General features: G+C 51.7%; 3 protein-coding genes across 5 annotated transcripts; all 3 read left to right on the top strand.

The window, feature by feature from the left end:
* Nucleotides 1-629: 629 nt before the first annotated feature.
* On the top strand, nt 630-9,206 carry GOT2 (glutamic-oxaloacetic transaminase 2). Of its 2 annotated transcripts, none has more exons than XM_039353615.1 (10): nt 630-761; nt 1,342-1,498; nt 2,425-2,553; nt 3,495-3,554; nt 4,030-4,191; nt 4,482-4,586; nt 4,713-4,863; nt 5,735-5,900; nt 6,425-6,575; nt 7,931-8,068. In XM_039353615.1, the coding sequence occupies exons 1-10, from the start codon at nt 691-693 to the stop codon at nt 8,051-8,053; spliced, it is 1,275 nt and encodes a 424-aa protein (XP_039209549.1). In that variant the 5' UTR covers nt 630-690; the 3' UTR covers nt 8,054-8,068. The 2 variants fall into 2 exon arrangements, with proteins under 2 accessions (XP_039209549.1, XP_039209548.1); XM_039353614.1 differs by lacking the exon at nt 630-761 and adding an exon at nt 956-1,107 and having other exon boundaries at nt 7,931-9,206.
* Nucleotides 9,207-9,293: 87 nt separating this feature from the next.
* Nucleotides 9,294-17,197, top strand: SLC38A7 (solute carrier family 38 member 7). Of its 2 annotated transcripts, none has more exons than XM_039353608.1 (11): nt 9,294-9,681; nt 10,232-10,581; nt 11,156-11,354; nt 11,701-11,845; nt 13,319-13,417; nt 13,542-13,599; nt 15,443-15,557; nt 15,674-15,821; nt 15,891-16,090; nt 16,650-16,704; nt 16,790-17,197. In XM_039353608.1, exons 1-11 carry the CDS (start codon nt 9,345-9,347, stop codon nt 16,890-16,892), a joined length of 1,809 nt encoding a protein of 602 aa, XP_039209542.1. In that variant the 5' UTR covers nt 9,294-9,344; the 3' UTR covers nt 16,893-17,197. The 2 variants fall into 2 exon arrangements, with proteins under 2 accessions (XP_039209542.1, XP_039209543.1); XM_039353609.1 differs by having other exon boundaries at nt 9,346-9,584; nt 16,790-16,892.
* A 340-nt stretch (nt 17,198-17,537) lies between these two features.
* CIAO2B (cytosolic iron-sulfur assembly component 2B) lies at nt 17,538-20,730 on the top strand. Its single transcript, XM_039353616.1, has 5 exons — nt 17,538-17,772; nt 17,846-17,925; nt 17,998-18,123; nt 19,785-19,830; nt 20,503-20,730. The coding sequence occupies exons 1-5, from the start codon at nt 17,640-17,642 to the stop codon at nt 20,598-20,600; spliced, it is 483 nt and encodes a 160-aa protein (XP_039209550.1). The 5' UTR covers nt 17,538-17,639; the 3' UTR covers nt 20,601-20,730.
* Nucleotides 20,731-21,530: the final 800 nt, after the last annotated feature.

Raw genomic sequence — 21,530 nt, 5'->3', positions numbered from 1 at the left:
AGATGGAGGCAGTGCCTCATTTTGGGGAGTGGGGAATATTCCACCTGGGGGGTAGGGAAGCTGCTTCCTGCCACACACCCAGACAGAGCCCTTTGGATGACTGGTCTGCAACAGGATAAAAGATGGTGAGATAAAGAAAAGGGTTCTTTACTCCCAGCAAGTTGTTTCCCCGTGTGTTTGTGATTGCCCCTCCCCCAAAGAGATCCGATGATCTCTTATTGCAGATCTCTTCCTAAAATAGATCCTCTCCCCACGTGTAACCAATTTCTTATAGTGCCCTTCTGCCATGGGGGGGGGGTTTGTTCGGAAAGCTAGGCCTTTCATGGGGTTTTGGAGAAAGATCTGCATCTCTCTTCCCCGAGATGTGGTTGGTCCCGGGACTCCAAGTTGGCCTCAGGCCCTCCTTCGCCCCAGAGGACCAGCCAGCAGCTGCCAAGGGAGTGTCTGTTTTGAGGAGAGGGGACCGCGCCCCCTTTGACCCGGGTGCGCCAGGCCCGCCGACATCCCCGAAATTCATCGGTGAAACGAGAGGCCGCCGGCAGCACCAGCAACCCTCAATGGCAGCCCAATGAGTTGCGCGTGCGCGAAACGTCGGGACGTCGAGACTTCTGCCCAAAGCAGATCAAGCCCCGCCCCTTCCGACTCCGGGAATCAGGAGGTTCACAGGATCACGTCGCCTGCTCCGCTGCCATGGCGCTCCTCTGCTCCGGTGGCCGCTCGCTCCTGCCTCCCCGCGTGGCCGCCCTCGCGGTCCGAGCCAGGTAACGGCTTCGGCATCTCGGAACGCGGCCGAGAGGAGCCGGTCGGCCTCGGAGGGGCGAAGCCGGGCGACCCCTTTTTGTCCTTCGGCGGAGCCCGTGGCGAGACGGAGGGCTACGATTGGGTGGTTCGGGGGGCGTGAACGCCTGCGCGGCCTCCGATTGGCGGCCTCTGCGCCCTTGGAGCGGAGGCGCGTCGGGAAGGGGGTCGTGGTCTCTCGCCGCCCCGTCCCGGCCGCAGGGAGCGCTCCGCCCCTCGCCGGATGGGGGTCCCCGCTGCTCCGCCCGCAGCGTCCCTGGCACGTCGCGGCAATGGCCTGCCTCGCCCCGGCCTCACCGGGGCTCTGCGGTAAAGCGCCCGGCTCCCTGCTCTTCCGGCGGGCGGCCCTCCGTGCGATCTGCAGGCCGAGCGCTGCTCTTTTCCGCGCTAGCCTGGAGAGGCCTCGGCTTGCGGGGGGGTGGGTGGGCTGACGCCTGTCGCTCCTGCCGGCGGTGCCTTTTGGGCGAGCGCGCTGGCTGCCCGTCCTTGGGCATCCCCGGCGTCCCTTGCAAAGGCCCGACCGCTCCTTTCTGGACGCTGCAGCTCCTGGTGGGCCCACGTGGAGATGGGCCCCCCCGACCCTATTCTGGGGGTGACGGAGGCCTTCAAGAGGGACACCAGCCCCAAGAAGATGAACCTGGGAGTCGGGGCTTACCGGGATGACAACGGGAAGCCCTTCGTGCTCGGCTGTGTGCGCAAAGTAAGCGGCTTTCCCCCGCCTGTCTGACGGGGCCGGAGGTTAAATGGGGGCGGTTGGACTCTGGTCCTAGTGAGGCTGCATTTGAATGGCTTCTAACTTGGCCCGTTTCCCGATGGCCCAGGCGGGTGGGCAAAAGACAGACCACCGGTGGCAGGAGCTCTTCTTAAGTTCTCTCTTGCCTCGGGCTGCCAAATGAATTAAACGTGGCTGAACTGGTGCATGAGTCAGGCAGAGACAAAAGGGTTATAGCCTTTAAATGATGGAATCTAATGCAGAGACCTGGTGTGGCTTGTCCCATCTTGACCAGAGTCACTATAGCTGTCTTTTAGCAGCGTGAACTCTCTCACTTAAGACCTATAGAAGCCTGAATTAGACTGGTGGAATGGCTTGATCAAATGCTCAATCTGCCTGTAAGAAATTGCTGAATTATTGCCAAGGGTTTGGTGAAGTAGTTTATAACTTGCAGTAGTTGAAATGAAAATTTAAATGAGTGAAGTATGAATGGGGTGCAAGCTTTGCATTGAATAAGTGACGATACAGCTTTTCTGAGAGATCTTGCTGCCAGATTAACAAAGTTCAGAGGACAAATTTGCAGATGTGAGAAGGGGGCAGCACAATCTGAATTTATTTCTGCACTGAAAGTGTCAGGAAAGCAACCACAGATGGGCATTGACTACTTGGGAGTTCAGAAGGCAAGCCTAACAAAGGGAATGAGAAACGGGTGCAGCAGAATGGGCCTGAGCTAGAAAAGTGGTTACTGCTTATCTATTTGACTAATTCTTTCTTTACATTGTATTCATAATCCTACAAACTTCCCTTTCCTCCCTGTTGCAATCCTGCTTTATTTAGAATTAAGTATTGGGTGAATATTTCCAATTGACAGGTGAGAGAAATCAGTAAGTAAATTGAATGTCTTTATGGTCTAGGCAGAAGCCCAGATAGCTGCTAAGAAGATGGACAAGGAATATTTGCCCATATCTGGGTTTGCAGACTTCAACAAGGCATCAGCTGAACTGGCTTTGGGAGAAACAAATGAGGTTATACAAAGTGGCCGGGTAAGGAGCCAAATGAAATATTTATCAAGTGCATTCCTGTCTTTGCTGTGCAAGATTTGGATCATTTGTGGATGAAGAGTTGACTTCTGTAGAGACCTTAGCTGAGCCTTTGAAATTCTGTTGGAAAAGGTGAAAGCAACTGTATAACCCACCGGTGACAGTGCATCTAATTTTGAAAGCACTTGGAGATTCTAGATCACAGAGAGGCAGCATTTCAACAGGTGAACCATCTCCTTTCATTCCATTTGTTGGAAGAGGTAATATGTGGGACATACAAGTGCAGTTTTGTCTGAAAATGCTAAAACTCCACGTTTTCCTTATGTTTAGCTTGGATGTGCCACCACGAATCAATCCTACAGTTTAATGTGATCTCTTGATCTCTCAAAACATACAGTGACTATGTCCACAAGAAGGCAGGTTAGCTGTATCTGAGAAACCAACTAGGAGATTAACTAACCCTTAGCTCTCCCAAAGTCAAAAATGGGCCCTTCGGAGTTGTTTGTATCGCAAGAGTGGTTTCCGTTTTCACATTCCCCACTGAGACCATGCAGTCCCGCCCATTGCACAGATTAAATCACCCCAAGCAAGGGGCTGTGTGGCCTTGAAACTTTGTGATGAGTAACTTCACTCAAGTTCAATTGATATTCTCTAGTATCATAAAAGCAGTTGAGAATTGCAATGGTTCTTTTCAATTGGTTGAGCATGACTGCCCTCAAAGCAGAGGTATACAACTTGCGGCCCTGTGGGTTTTCTGGAACTTCCCTTCTCCAACTTTGTAACTATTAACACTGAGGGAAGGTGATTCTAGTCTCCCCTTCCTGCTTCTTTAAGGTTTTCAGCTGCAAAATAGAGAGCAGCTCAGTGCTTGCTAATCCACAACAATCTCTTTTTTTCCTTGTTGGTATCTGGATGTCTCACATACCTTGTCTGCATCTTTTCAGTATGTCACCGTGCAGACAATTTCTGGAACCGGGTCTTTAAGGGTTGGAGCCAACTTCTTGGTGAGTTCTGATTTGAGGTCTTTAAATGGAGAGAACAGGACTCCTTGAGCCGTCTAGAACAGCGGTTCTCAACCTATGGGTCGCGACCCCATTTGGGGTCGATCGACCTCTTTCCGGGGGTTGCCAAAGGCGGCGATCCGCCATTTTGTCCCCTCCGGGGGCGGCGGCGCACCTCCGGGGGGTGCCGCGCGTGGGGGCAGTGGCGCGCCTCCGGGGGGCGCCGCCGCACATGTGCGTCGCGCGTGGGGGCGGCGCCGCGCCTCGGGGGGCACCGCGCATGTGCGCCACGCGTGAGGGCGGCGCCGCGCCTCCAGGGGATGGCGCCGCGCATGCGCGCCGCACGCGGGGGGCCCGCCCCCATGCGCACCGCGCATGTGCATAATGTTTGTGTGACGGGGGTCGCCGTCACACAAACGTTGAGAACTGCTGGTCTAGAAGCTCCGACTCATCTGCCTCTCCTTTCTTCTTCGTTTAGCAACGATTCTTCAACTCCAGCCGTGACGTGTTCCTCCCCAAGCCTTCCTGGGGGAATCACACCCCCATTTTCAGAGATGCCGGAATGCAACTACAAAGCTATCGATATTATGACCCCAAAACATGCGGCTTTGACTTCACTGGAGCTTTGGAGGACATTTCTGTAAGTTCACACTTATATAGGGTGGGAGAGTCACACGTGTGGAAAATGTAGCCTCCAAACCCCCAGCGTTAGGCAAGGCCGGCTGTAGCTGAAGTCCTGAAGCCACTTTTAAAAAGCCAAGATGGTATGTGGGAGCTCATTCCGTCAGCAGGGGCTCTCTTATCCCATGCACGAAACTGCAGCAATGAGAAGAGAGGTTTGTCCATGTTTCGTAATAGGGAAATTACTCAACTGTTCTTATTTAAGGGGATCGTGATCCATGCCTTTCTCCCACATCCTCTTTTTAAAAGAAAATTCCAGAAAAGAGCATTATTCTCTTCCATGCCTGCGCTCACAACCCCACTGGAGTGGACCCTCGTCCGGAGCAATGGAAGGAGCTGGCGGCAGCGGTGAAGGTGAGCGGTGGGGCCAGGCAGGGTGACCACACTCTTCTTTGTTTGTTGAGCTATCCTCTTATACAAGTGGAAGGCCAGCAGTTGGGTGTTCTGCTTTAGCGGCTGCCCTTGGAAACTCTTTTCCAGAAAAGGAATCTCTTCACCTTCTTTGACATGGCCTATCAAGGTTTTGCCAGTGGGGATATAAACCGAGATGCAGGGGCCGTCCGTCACTTCATTGAGCAAGGCATTAACATTGTGGTCTCCCAGTCGTACGCCAAGAACATGGGCCTCTACGGTAAGCCTGTCTGTTGCCCCCAGGACAGTTCAGCCCTTCCTCTTTCAGAGTGGAAGGAAAGGCTAGAAAGGGGAGTTTCTTGGGTGTCCCCGGGAGAGTTGGGGATGCTGTGACTTGACACCACCTCTCTGAGGGAAGGGAGGGGGTTCTCTTGGGCTGTTCCCAGAAACAGGTGGCTAGCAAGAGCCTGCCTGCAGGACAGAGGGTGCAGGGGCTTTGGGTCCGTCTGCTGGACGATTCATACCATCTGGGTACAGCAGCACCCATGCAGCCAGTCAAGAGCCACACTAGGGTTCTCTCCACCTGCTAAATTGGGTCTGGGTTTCAACAGCGCACTAGACGCAGCCCTCACCCCGAAATGGAGGGTGCAACTAAATGAAGTTGCCCACTCTCTCTTGGGCCTGGCCTGGTCTGGTCTGGCTGCACAGATGTCACTGTGGGAAAAGATGGCCAAGGCTTTCATCTGGCAGGGCCTGCTTCTGCCTTGGCTGCAGTGCCCAGGCCTCTGGGCCACTCATGCACGGGAGGGGGTGCGTCTGTGAGCCCGGACCTTGAACCAGCTGCCCTGTCCTCCCGTCTCCTCCTTGCAGGGAGGTTTCACTCCTCCTTGCGTGTAATAGAGCAGAAAAGGGAGTTGCGCTTCCGTGTTCCTCTCTACACACAAGGCCTCCTGCTGTTTGGGGGGCAGCAAAAGGAAGGGTTTGGCACTTTTCTTCATGTCTTGAAGAAAGAATCTGAGGATGATGGATCATTTTCAGAATAGGGCTGTGCCAGGGGTTTGTCTGGTCAACGGGCCAGGGGAGGAGGCCCGAGGGGCTGCAGAGGGGGACTGGGTGGTGTTGCTGGAGTAGGACTTGGCTTCTGTCTCTAGGGGAGCGTGTGGGCGCCTTCACTGTCATTTGCAAGGACTTGGATGAAGCCAAGAGAGTGGAGTCCCAGATCAAGATCCTGATCCGCCCCATGTATTCCAACCCCCCCCTCAATGGGGCTCGGATAGCTTCCACTATCCTAAACAGCCCTGATCTGCGAAAGGAATGGTAAGTGAGCTGGGAGGGGGAGCAGAGGCCACCTTCTGACAGAGCTGCGGCTTTGCTCTACGTTGGAGCCAGAAGCCTTTGGAGATGTGGGCCTCGGGTGAGACCCTGTCAGGACTGAGTGCTGTGCCCACACAGCACCATGTGCTGGGCTGCTCCTGGCACAGCTGTAAAGGGTTTGAAGGGAGCCCCTGGATGCGCCAGTGGTGGGGTGGCCTCAGTGGTGGGGTGGCCTTGTCAAGTGACAGGGACCAGCCTAGGGTATCTTTTGAATCTCCTTCACCCTGGGAAAGTGGAGTTGTCTAACTGATTTCAGGACCAAATATTCTGTCCTTACGGAAATGCCTCAACTTTGAAACAAGCCTTTGGAGGTTGGAAGAACCTTTTTCCAAGTCGGCTTGCTTCTCCTTCTCGGTTCTGAGATGGGGGAGCCTGGGGAGCAGAATGGGGAAGACCCAGGTGGAGGTGGAGGAGGGCTGTATCTTCTCCCCCTGCTGCTGAGCACCCTTTCTGGCTTCTCTGGGCAGGCTAGCAGAGGTGAAGGGAATGGCTGACCGCATTATCGGCATGCGCACCCAACTCGTGGCCAATCTCAAGAAGGAAGGTTCTTCTCATGACTGGCAGCACATCACTGATCAGATTGGCATGTTCTGCTTTACGGGACTTAAGCCAGAACAGGTAAGAAGAGGAGGTGGGCTTGGTGTCCAGAGCCCTTGGGCTGCCTCAACCCTAGTTGGGCTCCATTCAGGAGAGGAGCTTCACCTCTTGCCCCCTTTATTTAGCAGCACAACCCTGGGGGGCTTCCAAGATGGCCTTGCATGTCTCCCCTGCTTTAAAGGGACCCTTATTTTCATCTCTACCCAATTCCAGATGCTTTGATAAAGGGGCTAAAATGGAGATCTTAGGTTAGTTTGTAAATTGAGGCTGCCCAATTTTCTTTCTTTCTTTCTTTCTTTCATTCATTCATTCATTCATATCCTGCCTTTATTACTTTCACATATGTATAACTCAAGGCAGCAAACATATCCAACACACCCTATTCACAATGACCCTATGAAGTGAGTTGGGCTGAGAAAGAGTGACTAGCCCAAAGCCACTTCGCCAACTTTCATGCCTAAGGCAGGAGTAAAACTCACCTTCTCCTGGCGATAGGCCCAAAATCACCCAGCTGGCTTCCATGGCTAAGTTGGGACTAGAATTCACAGCCTCCAACTTTCTGGACCAGCACCTTAACCATTACAGCAAACTAGCTCTCTGTTGCTCTAGATCAGGGGTTCTCAACCTTGGCAACTTTAAGACTTGTGGACTTCAACTCCCAGAATTCCTGTCCACAAGTCTTAAAGTTGCCAAGGTTGAGAATCCCTGCTCTAGATTCTTGAAACAGATTAAAAGAAAATGTCCTTTGATTGATGACTCAATCAAATCTAACAGGAAAGCCAGATACTTAATTTTAAAATTTATTAAGGTGCAAGCTGGGGTTTTTTGTGTATGTACTTCAGGCGTACAAGATAATGACTTCCCTGTTGTGTTTCTCACAGTTGAAACAACTGTGCAGGCTGCCTACCTGCTTCTGAGCCAGCAGGTTCAGTCGTGTCAGTTGGGGGGAGGGCAATAAAATCACTGAGAATTGTGGGTCTGGTCTGCTGGCCAGAGAGGCTCCAGAGAACAGGGGGAGGGGGCTTCTCATGTTCTTGCTGTGCTCCTCGAACTCCTTGCTAAAATGCCCCCACCTTGGTCATGGTGAATCACCTGGGCTTTTAGCTTTCATTGTGTTGTATCGAAATAAGTCTTCTGCTGCAGTGTAGCATATAAATTAGTGAAAAATTAAAATAATGAATGTAGCTGGCGATGCCCAGAAACCGCAGGATAACTGAGTGATTTCCCTCCTCCCAGGTTGCTGCTGCCCTTACTGCAGCAAAGAAGGAAGCACTTCAGGGGGTCTCTGCTGCTTGGCTGGCCAGCCAGGCCCCTCGGAAGATGAGTTGCTGGATCTTGGGAAGGCCTCGCCCTGAACCGAATCTTTTGTTTTCCAGGTGGAGCGATTAACCAAAGAATTCTCCATCTACATGACCAAGGATGGCCGCATCTCCGTTGCAGGCGTCACCTCGGGCAACGTGGCTTATCTAGCTCACGCCATCCACCAGGTGTCCAAGTGAACAGGGAGGATTGTGTGGATGGCTTCGTACTCTGGCTAGGCCGGGCGGAGAATAAGGAACAGCAGCAAGTAGCACAAGCATTTCCCTCATTTTTCACCATCCGTCACTTAGCTGTGTGGTGTGGCCTCCCCCCCTTCATCATTTGAGATGTCTTCTGGTCCTGTGTGCAAATGCTTCGGCATCCTCAGAGCTGGGCTGGGAGACTCTCAGACTCTTTGTGAGTGTAGCCATCCCCAGGGCTACAGCTCCCATAAATAGCCAGCCTAATTTCAAATGCACCCTTTTCGGTCTGCCTGCTTGGAGTGGACATCCCTCTTCCAAGCTCTGTGCCCAGGGATTCAAAGCAAGCTAATAAAGTGGCTTTTTTTTTTTCTTGCTAGAAAAAGTTCCCCTTGTTCCTATGAAAGGAATATGAGGCTTTTTTTTTTCATTGCCCAATAGAAAGGAGTTAGCTTTACTCACTGACACTTTTAATTCTTAATAATCAATAACACCTTAAATTGCCTTTCCTTTCCTTTGGAATTTTTGGGAAACCCCCTATTTAAAAATTATGTTTAGTGCGAATATTCGCACCGCAACCCCTCTACATTATGAACACTTATATGATGGAGCCCTGAATTTTGTCATGTGTATCTTAAGAACTTCTAAATGTTCCCCCCCCCCATCTGAAAGCAGAGGGCAGGAGAAAGCGGCCATCAACTTATCAGCCAACAAGCTTTACTAGTTATGTACCTGTCCTGTGCCTGGTTCATGCCAACCCTAGCATCCGCCCACCTGCACTGTGTGATTGTCCTTCAGAATCCCAAGTGGGGAGAGGCATTCTGGGAAACGGAGTGACCTGCACAGCTACAGATATCAAACGCCTCCCGTGGCCCATCCACCGTGACGCCTCTTCTTACATGAATCAGTGGAACAGTTAACGCCTCCATATTGAAAGCCAAGCTGCAGAAAGAGACACGTGGTAGTTATGCGGCTGCTGAAAAAACTGCCTCTGGAAGATACGCACAGCTGCCTCTTCCAGCCTGGCAAACAGGCAGGGTCCACCCCCCACCCTGGACCTGAGAGGTGGGCAATCTGCCTCTTGTGGACCTGCTGGGCTTCAGCCAGCCCTCTGCCTTCCCTCCCTCTCTAATAAAGCTGCTATACATCTGGAGCCTTGTGGTCTGGGATTCTTCTTTAGGCTTCCCCTTTCTTGGGACGCTGCACAGGGAGGGAGGTGGATTGTGGGGACCAGCAGTGGATACAGAAGCCGGCTCAGCTGGGCCTTGGCTCCACCAGGGAAGGCTGGGAAATGCGCTCGGCATCCAGCGGCGCCTGGGCTGGCGCGTGGCGAGGTCTTCCAAAGCGGGGCTTCGTTTCAGCCGATCAGAGGCGAAAGGCAGCTAAGGGCCGCGGAGATCATCTAGCCCACCCCACGACTGTCGACTTCGTAGCGGGCGGGCCGGCAAAACAGCTGGGGAGGGGGTTCTGTTTCCCAGCGTCCTGTGCGCGCCGGGGGTCGCTGCCGGGAGGGCGCCGCCGCCGCCGCAGGGTAAGCGGGAAGGGCCGGGCGGGGGCCGGACTTCGCCCCGCGCTGGGAGGGCCGGCTGCCTCGCCCGCGGGTCTTTTGAGGGCGAGACTGCGGCGCGGTGAGTGGCGGGGGGGGGCGTCCCGGGAGGGAGCCCGTCCGCCCAAGGAGGCGCTCCTTCCCGGGCAGTCTCGACCGGGAAAAGTCGGGTCGTGTGAACGTGGCCGGAAAGAGCCCGGGCCGCCTGCCCGGCGATGCCCCTGCCGAACCGCCGACATGCCCCTTTCTGGAGCCCCCGAAGGGCAGGAGCCTCCCTGGGCAACGCCCGGCGCCCCCGGGTCGGGCCTGGTGGGCTCCCACCCGAAGCCCCGGTGGCCATCGCGGCCTCTGGCCCAAGGGCATGGCCGGGCCTGCGGGGCCTTCTCCGGCGGCGCCCGGGAAGGGCCTCCCGAGAGCGGTGGGCTCCGTCCTTCCCCGCGGCGGAGAGCCGCGCTTTCCTACTCGGGAGCCACAGGCCGCGCCTCGCGTTGTCCGCCGCTTGTGCCTGCCCTGAATCGCTGCTTCGTTCACGACAGCTGATTTCGGGGCCGGTGGGGGCCCCCAAGCAACGGGGGGAAGGCGCTGGGGGGCGGATGGGGAGGCTGAGGGCGACGCCCCGCTTCTCTCCCCAGAAACGTGGCCTGCGGGACCCTCCGCCTCGCCTGCAGCCTCCGGGCGGCCCGAGGGATGCGTGGCTTGGATCCCGGGACAAGCCGGACTCTGCCACCAGGAGAAGATGGCTCAGAGCCACGTGGGCATCAACAGGGACGATGGCGACTGGGAGTGGCGCGCCGACAGCAGCGAGCGGGCCCTGCTGCTGCAGAGCCCCGGCGCAGAGGAGCCCCGGCCTGCCTCCACCGCCACCTCCATGCTGGGCGCCGTCTTCATCGTGGTGAACGCTGCGCTTGGCGCAGGCCTGCTCAACTTCCCCGCGGCCTTCCGGATGGCCGGCGGAGTGGCAGCTGGAATCGCCATGCAGATGGTGAAGTGCTGCCCGCCCAGAGCCAGCGTTAGGGCTCCGTTACCTGTGGGAAAGGCTTCTCTTCCTGCGCCTTAAAAGGGACTTGCCCTTGGAGGGAGTCTCGGGGACTTTGTCAGACAGATGCTGCAGGCTCCCCAGTGGCCCAGCAAGCATCTGCCACTCTGGCTGCCCTCCGTGGACCAAAACTGGGGAGCAGAGTGAAATTCACCTGGTGCCCCCAAGCAGCCGGTGCTGGCCCAGGGCCTTCCACTGCCTTCCCTTGCTGGGCAGGGCTTATTGCCAGCCTGAGTGTTCCCAAGGAGCAAGAGAAGGAGGGCTCTGTAAGCCAGACATAAGCACCAGAAGGGCCAGTGCTGACTCCCTCCATGAATGCCCTTTGGGGTCCCAAAGGGCCTGGTCTGAGATCCTGCATGCAGCATCCATTCATAGAACAACAGAAAGCTTGTCCTGTGGAGAGTGGGTTGCCTTGCCCTCCCACTTTGCTGCAAACTGTGTGTTGTCTGTGTCTTCAAGGCTGTTCTGCCTGGGTGCCCGTCTCCCCAGCTAACTCTGCCCTTCTTTGCCTCCCTTGCAGGGGCTGCTGCTCTTCATTATTGGCGGACTGGTCATCCTGGCCTACTGCTCCCAGGCCAGTAATGAACGCACCTACCAGGAAGTGGTGTGGGCTGTTTGTGGCAGAGTCCTGGGTGTGCTGTGTGAGGTGGCCATCGTGATCTATACCTTTGGCACCTGCATTGCTTTCCTCATTATCATTGGGGATCAGCAGGACAAGAGTGAGTGTGGCAGTGGACCCCATGGGGTGCTCTCTCCCTAGACTCCTCCCTGGTCCCATCTTGGGCAACATCTTTCTTTTGGCAGTCCACTTTGAACTCCAGACATAATCAAGTAGGCTGACCCCCATTTTTCACCTTCCGTACCTCCTCTGAGGCTGGTGACCTCAGCGCTTCTCGTCTTCCACAGTTAGAATTTCTCCACGGTTTTTCTAAGGGGGTGTTGCTGACTTTCAGTCCCCTGGTGTTGGCGCAAGCACTTTTCTCAGCAGACTCATCTTGCTAATAAAGGACTTGCTCGTTGGCCTGGGCCCTTGGATGCCAACTTCTCTTTTTGTGTCTCCGGAAGTCATTCCAGTCCTGATGAAGAGCTGCGCCAAAGAAGGGAGGAACTGCTGGTTCACAGATCGCAAATGCACTATCAGCTTCACGGCCATCCTCTTCATCCTTCCACTGTCCATTCCCAAAGAAATTGGGTTCCAGAAATACGCCAGGTACCTGCCAGTTGGGGGTGGTGGTCTGTTACTGGTGTCCATATCTCCCAAAGGACCAATCCACACAGATGGTGGGCTTTTTTGCTGCCCCCTCTCAGCTCTGCCTCTTAGCAACGCTGGCAGGTCCAAGAATTCTGGTTTTCTGTCTGCCAGCTGCTTCTGCTTGCCTTTGGCTTGGAGGTTGTCTGTCTTCCTGTGTTCACCCCTTTCTCTCCACCTCCACCCACAAACTTACTTTCAGTTCTGCTTTATAAGACAAACTCCAATGGGGGGGAGGGGCTGTTTCTTTCGCAGCAGCAGAAGTCTGGATCCCAGGAGGGAAAATCCTATGTTCATCCTGAATGCCTTCCACAGGCTTGTTCTTCTCCAGACCGGCAACCCCTCCCTGTGCTAAGTTAAAATCATATTTAACCTAACTTAAAGGAGCCAGTTTTGCCTAGTGGTTAAGGCATCATGCTAGAAAGGGGGAGACTGTGAGTTCTAGTCCGCCACAGTTATGAAGATTAGCTGGTTTTTCCTCTTTTAGTCCTCACAGCAGTGGTTGTTGTAGGACAAAGAGGAGGAGGAAGGTATTTGGATATGTCCATCACCGTGAGTTATTTAAAAGTAATAAAGTTAGGATACAAATAAATAAATTTAAAGATGAGAGAAGTTGCATAGAGAAGCAGTTATTTTTAAATATATTTTTTATTAAACGTTAATAAATAATATCAGGTAAGTGTATTAATATAAATCCATAGAGAATAGAAAAAATAGGAAATGCAAGAGATCTACTGCAATGAGCCTAGACAGGTACTGTCACACACATTTGCCATCTGTCTGAAGTGTAGCAGAGGATAATCTGTTGCCACTGAAATAAACTATAAGAACTGATAAGCACGGTTCCTGTCTGATGTTTCATTAATTTTAACTTTATGACTTTTTTGTAGCAGTTAAAGACACCTAGTTAATTCACAACTCTGTTATGTTATTCTGAGTTTTCCAATGTTAGGCAATTATTATTTTGGCTCATAAATAAATAATGCTCAGTGGTTTAGTAAGCCTGGCTCTGGGGAGCATTCAGTTCTTGGATGAGTGAAAGCACTTACCTCCCCAAAGATTTTAGAGTATAATTTTATTGCATGACCACCACAAATGAAAGATTGACCCTTTTGTTTTGATAATCTCTTGAACGTTTGGAAGAATAATTTTGATATACTTGTGCCAATCTAACAGGAATTGGGTGCCAATGATATGTAATCTTGCATTGAAGCTGAAGTCAGTCAACCCGGTTTTCATAACTTTTGCCGATTTATCTCCTATATGGGATTACCGAGATGCGTATCTCAAGCTTTCTTTAAACCATTCTTTAAATCAATAGGATCTCCTGCTTCTGGTTGCAATATACATTTTTGAAATTTTGGGCATTGAAATAAAGTATATATGAAATGTTTCTTGTTGATCACCACATCCCTAAATTTTGCTCACTTTCAGCTGCTTGAGTGTGATCGGGACCTGGTACGTCACAATTGTCGTCATCATAAAGTATTTTTGGCCTGATCAGGTGATCTCCCCGGAGGAAATCACCACCAGGTACATCTGGCCAATGGGAGGGGGGAAGCTCTTGGCTGAGATATCTTCTGCACTCTCTTCTGATCAGGAGCTTGTGGGAGGAAGGATCCAGCCCCAGCTAACCCAGCTCCTCTTCCTCCCACAGCCCTGCTTCCTGGGTGTCTGTCTTCAACGCCATGCCCACCATTTGCTTTGGCTTCCAGGTAATGCTCAAGCAGCTACCCCCACTCCCCGGCCCTTGCTGGCAGTTTGAATGAGTCCCTTCATATGATCCTTGTTGGAGGAGGAGGTAATCTGCTTCTCAGGATCTTGAGGCACCCTTTAGTTCCTGTGCATCTTTTTTTGCGTGTCAAACAAAACCAGTCTGAAATGGGTTCCGGGCTGGTCGGGGCACACACGTAGCTGGAGTGGCTTTTCAGTTGTCCTCCAAATTGGATCAGATTTTTTTCTTTCGCATGATTGCAAATTAGTGATGTGACGTACTGGGTATTACAGCTGAATGAATGTCTTTTGCAGCTCCAACACCAAGTTTTTTGGATCAGTGGTTTTCCAAAGGGCCAGAAGTGAGTGATGGGAGTCAAAGGGCCAGAGGGTCATTTTGTGTCAGAGAAAGTTCCTAGCTGAGCACAAGAGGAAACACAAAGGAGGAAATCGCCATTCTTATTACTTCAGCCTGTGAGGGATGTGTTATGGCTTATAGAGGAAGCGTGGGTCTTTTTGGGTTGTGGCTCCCACATGAGCTGACCACTTCCTGAGCAGTGATTTAGAGAAACGACAGATGAAAACCGACGTGGTTGCATCTGAAAAGAAAGGGCAGTTAGAGATCCTGAGAGGGCGCAGAGTGGCCTGCAGGCATCTGCCCAGCGTGGGTGTTCTCTGGGAGTGAAGAAGCAAGGATTCAAAATGACGGCTGGGGAAAAAAGGCAAAGGCCGCATGTGGCAGATGGAAGAATTTCTCTTATGACGAAGAGGGCTTGTAAGTGACCCTGTATTCAATCCAATAGCACAGCGGTTCTCAACCTTTTTATACGGCGACCCCCGGTCACACAGATGCCCGGCGCATGCGCAGCGCCCATGCGTGGCAGCCGCCCCATGCGCAGCAAGCATGCGCGGCGGCGCCATGCGCGGCGGCGCCATGCGCGGCGGTGGCCCGAGGGGGAAAAATGGCAGATCGCGTTGTTTGGCGACCCCCGTAAAATGGTCATTGGACCCCAAATGGGGTCGCGACCCATAGGTTGAGAACCGCTGCAATAGCATAATCTTTTTTAAAATATATTTTATTAATTTTTACAATGTGTGTGTGTGTGTGTCTAAAAACCATATTCAAACAAGTGTTTAGTCATAATATTCCCTTTGATATATTGAATCATGTTTCTTGATTCCAACTCTAGTCTTTTGCCATGTCGCTTTCCAAGTCAGTAAGTTTAGCTTGCCAGGTTATATTTTTATGAGTGGTGTTGGGGATAAAAAAAAATAAGTAAAGTATCAGTTTTTTGTCTCCCACGTGATGGTTCTTCTGACAGTTCTTTAATCCATTTTATTAGTTCTTCTTTTTTATCCTCAAATATGTTTTGAAATCCTGGAGGATAAAGCATCTTTTTTGTCTTTATTACAGTGAGGTTTTGCAGATTTTTTAAAATTAAATTATAGTTTTCTTCATTTGTAGCTTAATATTTGATAGTGGCGAGGAATAGCTGCCAGGCTGTTAAAAAGGGTAATGGCAGTTAAAATTATTCTTAGCTACTGGAATGAAACTCAGGTAGTAAGTGCTTCATCATTTGGTTAAGGAGGATGTTTTTCCAGGAATTTTGGATTCCTAGTTGTGAATATAGGTGTTTCCAAATCAGAACCGAAATGAAGTCCATTTGCAGTGGACATCCTCAACTACTATAATGCCCGCCTGAATAGACAAAGGACTTGGGGACCTGGTGCAGCAGACTCCAGCGTTCTGGTTGGGGGTGGGGGCCCAGGTCCTGTTGCCTCAAAGCAGCTTCGCTATCCCCTCTCAGCCAGGACAGCTACCAAGCCTTTTCCTCCCCTTTGTAGTGCCATGTCAGCAGCGTGCCCATCTTCAACAGTATGAAGTGCCCGCAGGTAAGGTCCTGGGGAGTCGTCGTGACAGCAGCCATGGTCATCGCCCTCTTTGTCTACATGGGCACAGGTAGGGAGCAGATCCTGAAACCGAGCTGCTTGTTCTGTCCAGTTGCTTCTGCTTTGGCCGAGGCCCTGGCAGAAGCAACACCTGGTGTTCCCATGGCCTTCCTCTGTCTTTGCTAGGGGTCTGTGGCTTCCTGACCTTTGGCGAGAGTGTGCAGCAGGATGTGCTGCTCTCCTACCCCTCGGATGACATCCCAGTAGCCATCGCGCGGGCCTTCATCATTCTTTCTGTCCTGACCTCTTACCCAATCTTGCACTTCTGTGGCAGGTGAGCAGGCTGGCCGGCTGGGGATGTGGGAAGGGGTGTCTGCTGACCCTTCTGAGGTCTTCCTCCTAGAGCTGTCCTGGAAGGTCTATGGTTGCGCTACAAAGGGGAAACTGTGGATGAAGATGTGGCTCAGGAGAGACGCCGACGCCTGTTGCAGACCATCTGCTGGTTCCTTCTCACCCTCCTTCTGGCCTTGTTCATTCCGGACATCGGCAGAGTCATCTCAGTCATTGGGGGGCTGGCCGCCTGCTTCATCTTTGTCTTCCCAGGTAGGGAAAAGGTTTCCTGGCTGGCAGGTGCAACGCGGCTTCTGTTTGGGTTCCCCGCTGCAGGATGGTAGTCTTCTCCGTGCCGGTGCTTGGATGGCCTGCTGGTCCAGGCTGCAACCAGCTCAGCTCAGCTCTGGCCTTGGGGACAGAATTGGAGAGAAAGGCGGCCATGGCTGCCCCTGAAGAGCCAGCTCATGTTCCCTGGAACAGAAGACAAGGCCGGGGAGGGGGAGGAAGAGCCTGGCAGAGGACAGGCAGGGTATCTTCTGCACTCTCAGGATGGGATGGGAATCCCTGTCTGGCCTTCTGATTGATGCATGGCAGCTGGCCAGTCTTGCCCAGGTCTGACCCCTGAAGGGAGTTGATTCCTGCCTGGCTAAGAAACTTGCCCTGTGCAGCAGGAAGTCACGGAGCACAAATGTAAAAGTGCTTCCTCTCAACCAGAAGGTGCTCTCGATGAGACTCGTTCTCACTGGGATCGAGTAGACTCGAGCTTTGTGGCCACTGTGAGACCATTAATAGGCTGCCAAATTCTGCTGCTCTGTTTTTTCCTTGCCAGGACTCTGCCTCATCCACACCAAACTTTCTGAAGTTCAGGGAGCTGGAGGAGTGAGGTAAGAGAGGTGCTTGGCCCTGACCCATCATCCCTCTCCCTGTTCTCCTTGCTGGCCTGACTGTGTTTTTGTCTCCTCATTTCAGCTGGTGGATGGTGGTCAGCTATGGGATATTCATGGTTGTCCTTGGCACTTTCATCTTTGGACAGACAACAGCTAATGCCATCTCCATGGATCTCAGGAAGTGATCCACCAACTCTACTTCATTGGATCTAGATAGTCCCCTGTGGACTTTAAGTAGCCAAATTGAAACCCCAGTTTGGGGAATACTTCGGCATTAACAAAAGATGAGCCTTTTGTTTTTCTGGTCAACTCACTTCTCTGGTTTCCAGTTATCGTTGGGAGTAAGGCTATTGGTCTTCTCCCATACGCCCCCACCCAAAAGAGGCCCATGGACTTCAGCAGCTGAGGAGGACTTCTCTTTGCTTAGCCAAGAAGCTCAGCTTTTCTATTTGGACCAAGGATGGAATAAAATGAATGGATTTGATTGTAATTATTGTGACATCAAATATGTAAAGGAATGAGAAGTTTTGGGAACTCTCTCATCCAGAATGGGAGAACAAGGCACCCCAGGGTTAAATTTCCTTCAAAACTAAAGCGACCAAGATGGCCTCGCCGGGCGGGGGGAAGGGTACACGACAAGGAGCTTTATCGGGAAGCATCCCGGAATCCAAGCACGGGGGCTTCCTTTCCGCCCAGCTAAGCGCACGGAGATCCGACGATAACGCAGTTTTTTGCTTCTTCACCATCCCGTCAGTTCTGACGGGCGGCCGATGGCACACGGGAAAAGTAGTGCGCAGGCGCCGGGGGACGAGCCGGCTCTTGCGCCCTCAGGCCTTGCCCGGAAGTGATGCGTTGGCACGAGCTCTCCTACGCCGGAAGTAGCCCGCCCGGCAAGTGGGCCGTGCAGTGTGGGCGCCCGGCCTGCTGTCTTCATGGTGGGCCCGTCTGGCGGCGGCTTGGAGAACGCCAACCCCCTGGTCTACCGGCGCCAGGGCGAGCGGCCCACCACGGCGCGCGAGCAGGATGAGGGCCTGCCCGACGCTATCGACGACCGCGAGATCTTCGATATCCTTTGGCGAAGGGCGGGCGGGGGTCGGGGTCCCTGGCACGCCCAGCCCACCCTTCCTTGACTGAGCACATCTCATCCGCGGCATCCACGACCCCGAGCACCCGCTGACCCTGGAGGAGCTGAACGTGGTGGAGCAGCTCCGCGTGCAGGTACGGAGGCCGAGCGCGTGAGGGGTGCGCGGCTCCCGCGCCGCCTCTGAGCCCCCCTTGTGCCCCCGGCAGGTGAGCGACGCCCAGAGCGCCGTGTCGGTGGAGTTCACGCCCACGATTCCGCACTGCAGCATGGCGACCCTCATCGGCCTCTCCATTAAAGTGAAGCTGATCCGGTCCCTCCCGGAGAGGTTCAAGGTGGGCGACGGGGGTCAGGGAGGGTCAGGGCAGCCCCCGGACTTTCCTGCGTCCCGGCCTCGCGGGGACAGAGGAGCCCCGGCGCGCAGATCCGTGGAGGACATCAGCCGTTGAAGCCCCACCCGGGACCCCGCGGGGAATTTGGGAGCTCTGTTCCAACCTCTCTGTTCCCACCCACAAGCTCTTCCTCCTGGGAACTTCTGGCCGGCCAGGCCCTCAGCAAGAGCGGCGGTCCTTTGGATACCTGGCTGCTTGCTGGTATTCAAAAAGATCAGGTTTACTGCCACTTTTTTCCTACCTCATGTTTGCTGTCAAACTCTAAATCCACAGTTTATAACAGCAAGAAATCGAGTACTTTTTTTTTTTGGATCTCACCTAGGTCTCTCAGCGGTGCTCTTTTTGTTGGTAGAGGCAGTTGAAGGGCTCCGAAAAATCCTGCTCAGTGCTCATGCTCTATTATCATCCAGCAAAAGAAGAAAATAGGTAATAGCCTATTCTGCCAATGGCTACCAGGGCAGCTTGTGGAGCAGAGGTATAGATTGTGCAGCATGCACAACTACCCAAATGGCATTTTGAAGCTCTCAAATCCTTTTCAGAGGTAGCCCCATTGTAGAGTGAATAAAGCATGACTACTGAGAGCAGGTTGAGGAGTGAATGGGATTGGCACACGACACACAGTTCTCCAAAGGCCATGCCACCTGTTCTTTGAACAGAAGGTATGAGAATGAGAAAAGGATGGTTATTGATGTTTTTGAGTAGTGTTGATAACCATATTGCCATATGCCGTTTATGGGCACCTGCAAGACAAGAGACCTCCTATGACGTCACCTTTGGTTTCCACACAGCCCCTCACTTCATTTCAGCAAGGAATCATCCATCATTATGATTTGCCCTCTTTCTCAAGGTGGCTGTTGGGCTTCTTAGATCCATGGGGGTCCAAGCACCTTCCATAATATTGCATGCAACGTTGTTCAGGTGGCTGCATCCAGAGAGCCTGATAGTTCTTGGTTTCTGTTAACCCTGATTTTGTTATTTGGCAAAGAGAAGGCGCTCTCAGAATGGTTGGGGAAATAAACAGATGTTAAATGCACACTTATAATCTAAAAGACAAGAAAAGCAGATTTGAAGGGGAAAGAAAAATAATCCAGTTGCTCCAATAATTAAAATATATGCATTGTAATTTGGTTACATTTAGGTTTGCAATATGTATCTTAAGATTTGGCTAACCTATTTTTCTTTCTGTTCAAAAAGTCAACTTTAATTGGCATCTCGTGTACTCAGGAAAAATTACTTGATTTTTCCTAAAGGCCCTTCACGTCACTGAGAGAAATAGGTTCTTTGTAGTAGTGCTTTTTCCCTCTTCCCTTTCCTATTTCCTCTAGTCCTTGCCCCTCCTTCCCATCCAAGGAGAACTGAATGAAGCTGAGCCATGGTTAATACTTGACCTGAAAAATCAGAATTGTTTTTTCTGAAAATTAAAACTAAGGGAATTATTGCAATGAGGGAGGGTTGTTACATCCCTTTCAGGAGGATGCACAAACTGGGTGAGAGGTCCTTTGGTGCTCTCTGGGCTTGGTTATTTTCTTGCAGACATTTCATGACCCAAACTAGGTAACATCATCAGTGCTCTAGGGAACTTGAACTGCCTGTCTCCTTTGCAGGTGGATGTCCACATAACACCTGGGACGCATGCTTCCGAGCATGCAGGTAATGTTTTGTTTTTATGTTTCATGTTCAGTACACATCTTGACAAGGTTGAGTTGAGGATATTCAGCTGCTCAGATGCAAAAGAGAAAAGGTGCTTCAGAGAGAATTCAGATGCACTTATTGCCCATTTTAAAAAGTGCCTTTTTCTGGTCCCTCTGGCCTCTGTGTGAGATCAGGAAAAAAAAGTGCAGCAGGAGCCTCGGAAATGGCTTTTGGTTTTCAGGTCCCAAAAGTGCATATCCCAACTTGCATGGTTGACGAAGAGCTGCCAGACAGGGACCGTCTTGTCATCCTCTGCTGACAGGGCAAATTCATTTCCAAGAGGTTTTGCTTTGTGCTTGGGATTATTGGTTCTTTAGAAATGCCCATTTAGTTATCTAAATATGAATCTGTTTAATTTATGTTCTACCTTCATATTGTATCTTTTTTTTTGTTTTGCAAAAATAAGAGTCATATATTTGAGCCTCTCTGAGGCAAAATGCACACATTTGTATTGTTCAAATGTTAAATATAAGTTGGTAAACATCTTGCTGGTTTTGGGGGGAAAGAGGGAGCTCATAAACTGCTTGTTTTCCGGTTGTCCTTCGCTGGGCAGGGTGGGAGAAGTGACCCATCTCTTCTACTAAACATGGCCACAGTAACTGAAAATATCCCTGGACTGCTTTTCCACAGTAAACAAGCAACTTGCTGACAAAGAGAGAGTAGCGGCTGCCTTAGAGAACATGCACTTGCTCCAGGTGGTGAACCAGTGCTTGTCGGGACGATCTTAGTGCCTCTGTTTGTGTGTGTCTCTCTGAGCATCTTCAAGGTCTGGTGGAGGCCGGCTTCTTGGCGAAAAAAGGTCTTTTACTTGTCATCTGTCTACGCTGGAGTAAAATAAATGTAGTTCTTTAGCAAAAAGGCCATTTAAATTTTTTCACTTGAGTTGGCAATAAATGTGGTTCTAAAATATGCTATTTGAATACAGGAAGATGCTGGTAATAATTAACAAAAGCCTTATACCTTCCAGTCAGATAGGTCTGTTTTTTAAAACCTCCAGTGATGGACCATCGACAACTCTGGGAGACAAGCAATTCCATTCCACTATGTTACTTTGTATTCTGTAAATTTCAGCAGCATAAGCTGTCAGCAAGGAGGTGTTCAGAAAGGGGTTCAATGAAATATAATTTCATTTAATACGTGGGTACAAATCCTTTATTTCCTGTGTCTGAAAACAGAATATATCTGCCATTAAAACTTCTTTGGATAATTGCTGTGTCAATATTAGAATTAGATTCTTTTATGATAGTTTATGGCAGCGGTTCTCAACCTATGAGTTGCGACCCCATTTGGGGTCGATCGACCATTTTTCGGGGGTCGCCAAAGGCGGCGATCCGCCATTTTCTCCCCTCCGGGGGCGGCGCCGCGCATGGGGGCCTGCCCCCCATGCACGCCGCGCATGCGCATAACATTTGTGTGACGGGGGTCGCCGTCACACAAACGTTGAGAACCGCTGGTTTATGGTATTAATGCCTAATTATGCTATGGTGTTATTGGAGGGATGCTGTAATTGGCTCTGTTGGCCATTGCTTGCCAGGCAAGTTTTACTGTTGATGAATGGTTGTAAACCTTTTCAGCTCCCTGGCAAATTCAGCCTCTTCAGATGGAATAAACGAAAGCCTTTGCAAAAGTTGCTGTCAAGTCAAATTGTTAATATGACA

This window comes from Crotalus tigris, unplaced genomic scaffold, assembly GCF_016545835.1.
Source record: "Crotalus tigris isolate CLP2741 ecotype Arizona unplaced genomic scaffold, ASM1654583v1 scf7180000018525.42219311030:4301911, whole genome shotgun sequence".
NCBI lineage: Eukaryota > Metazoa > Chordata > Lepidosauria > Squamata > Viperidae > Crotalus > Crotalus tigris.
The sequence above is the reverse complement of the archived record's forward strand: the minus strand, read 5'-3'. Positions and strand labels throughout refer to the sequence as shown.

What these genes read in the sequence shown, in the direction of transcription:
- SLC38A7 (XM_039353608.1), top strand. Translation starts at nt 9,345, where the DNA reads ATGCGCTCGGCATCCAGCGGCGCCTGGGCTGGCGCGTGGCGAGGTCTT. An exon ending in CCATTTGCTTTGGCTTCCAG is followed by an intron (nt 13,600 to 15,442) that starts GTAATGCTCAAG and finishes TCCCCTTTGTAG; the next exon opens with TGCCATGTCAGCAGCGTGCC. An exon ending in CAGGGAGCTGGAGGAGTGAG is followed by an intron (nt 16,705 to 16,789) that starts GTAAGAGAGGTG and finishes TCCTCATTTCAG; the next exon opens with CTGGTGGATGGTGGTCAGCT.
- GOT2 (XM_039353614.1), top strand. Translation starts at nt 1,022, where the DNA reads ATGGGGGTCCCCGCTGCTCCGCCCGCAGCGTCCCTGGCACGTCGCGGC. An exon ending in GGCCTCACCGGGGCTCTGCG is followed by an intron (nt 1,108 to 1,341) that starts GTAAAGCGCCCG and finishes TGGACGCTGCAG; the next exon opens with CTCCTGGTGGGCCCACGTGG. An exon ending in CGGGACTTAAGCCAGAACAG is followed by an intron (nt 6,576 to 7,930) that starts GTAAGAAGAGGA and finishes TTTGTTTTCCAG; the next exon opens with GTGGAGCGATTAACCAAAGA.
- CIAO2B (XM_039353616.1), top strand. Translation starts at nt 17,640, where the DNA reads ATGGTGGGCCCGTCTGGCGGCGGCTTGGAGAACGCCAACCCCCTGGTC. An exon ending in CCCTCCCGGAGAGGTTCAAG is followed by an intron (nt 18,124 to 19,784) that starts GTGGGCGACGGG and finishes TCTCCTTTGCAG; the next exon opens with GTGGATGTCCACATAACACC. An exon ending in GCATGCTTCCGAGCATGCAG is followed by an intron (nt 19,831 to 20,502) that starts GTAATGTTTTGT and finishes GCTTTTCCACAG; the next exon opens with TAAACAAGCAACTTGCTGAC.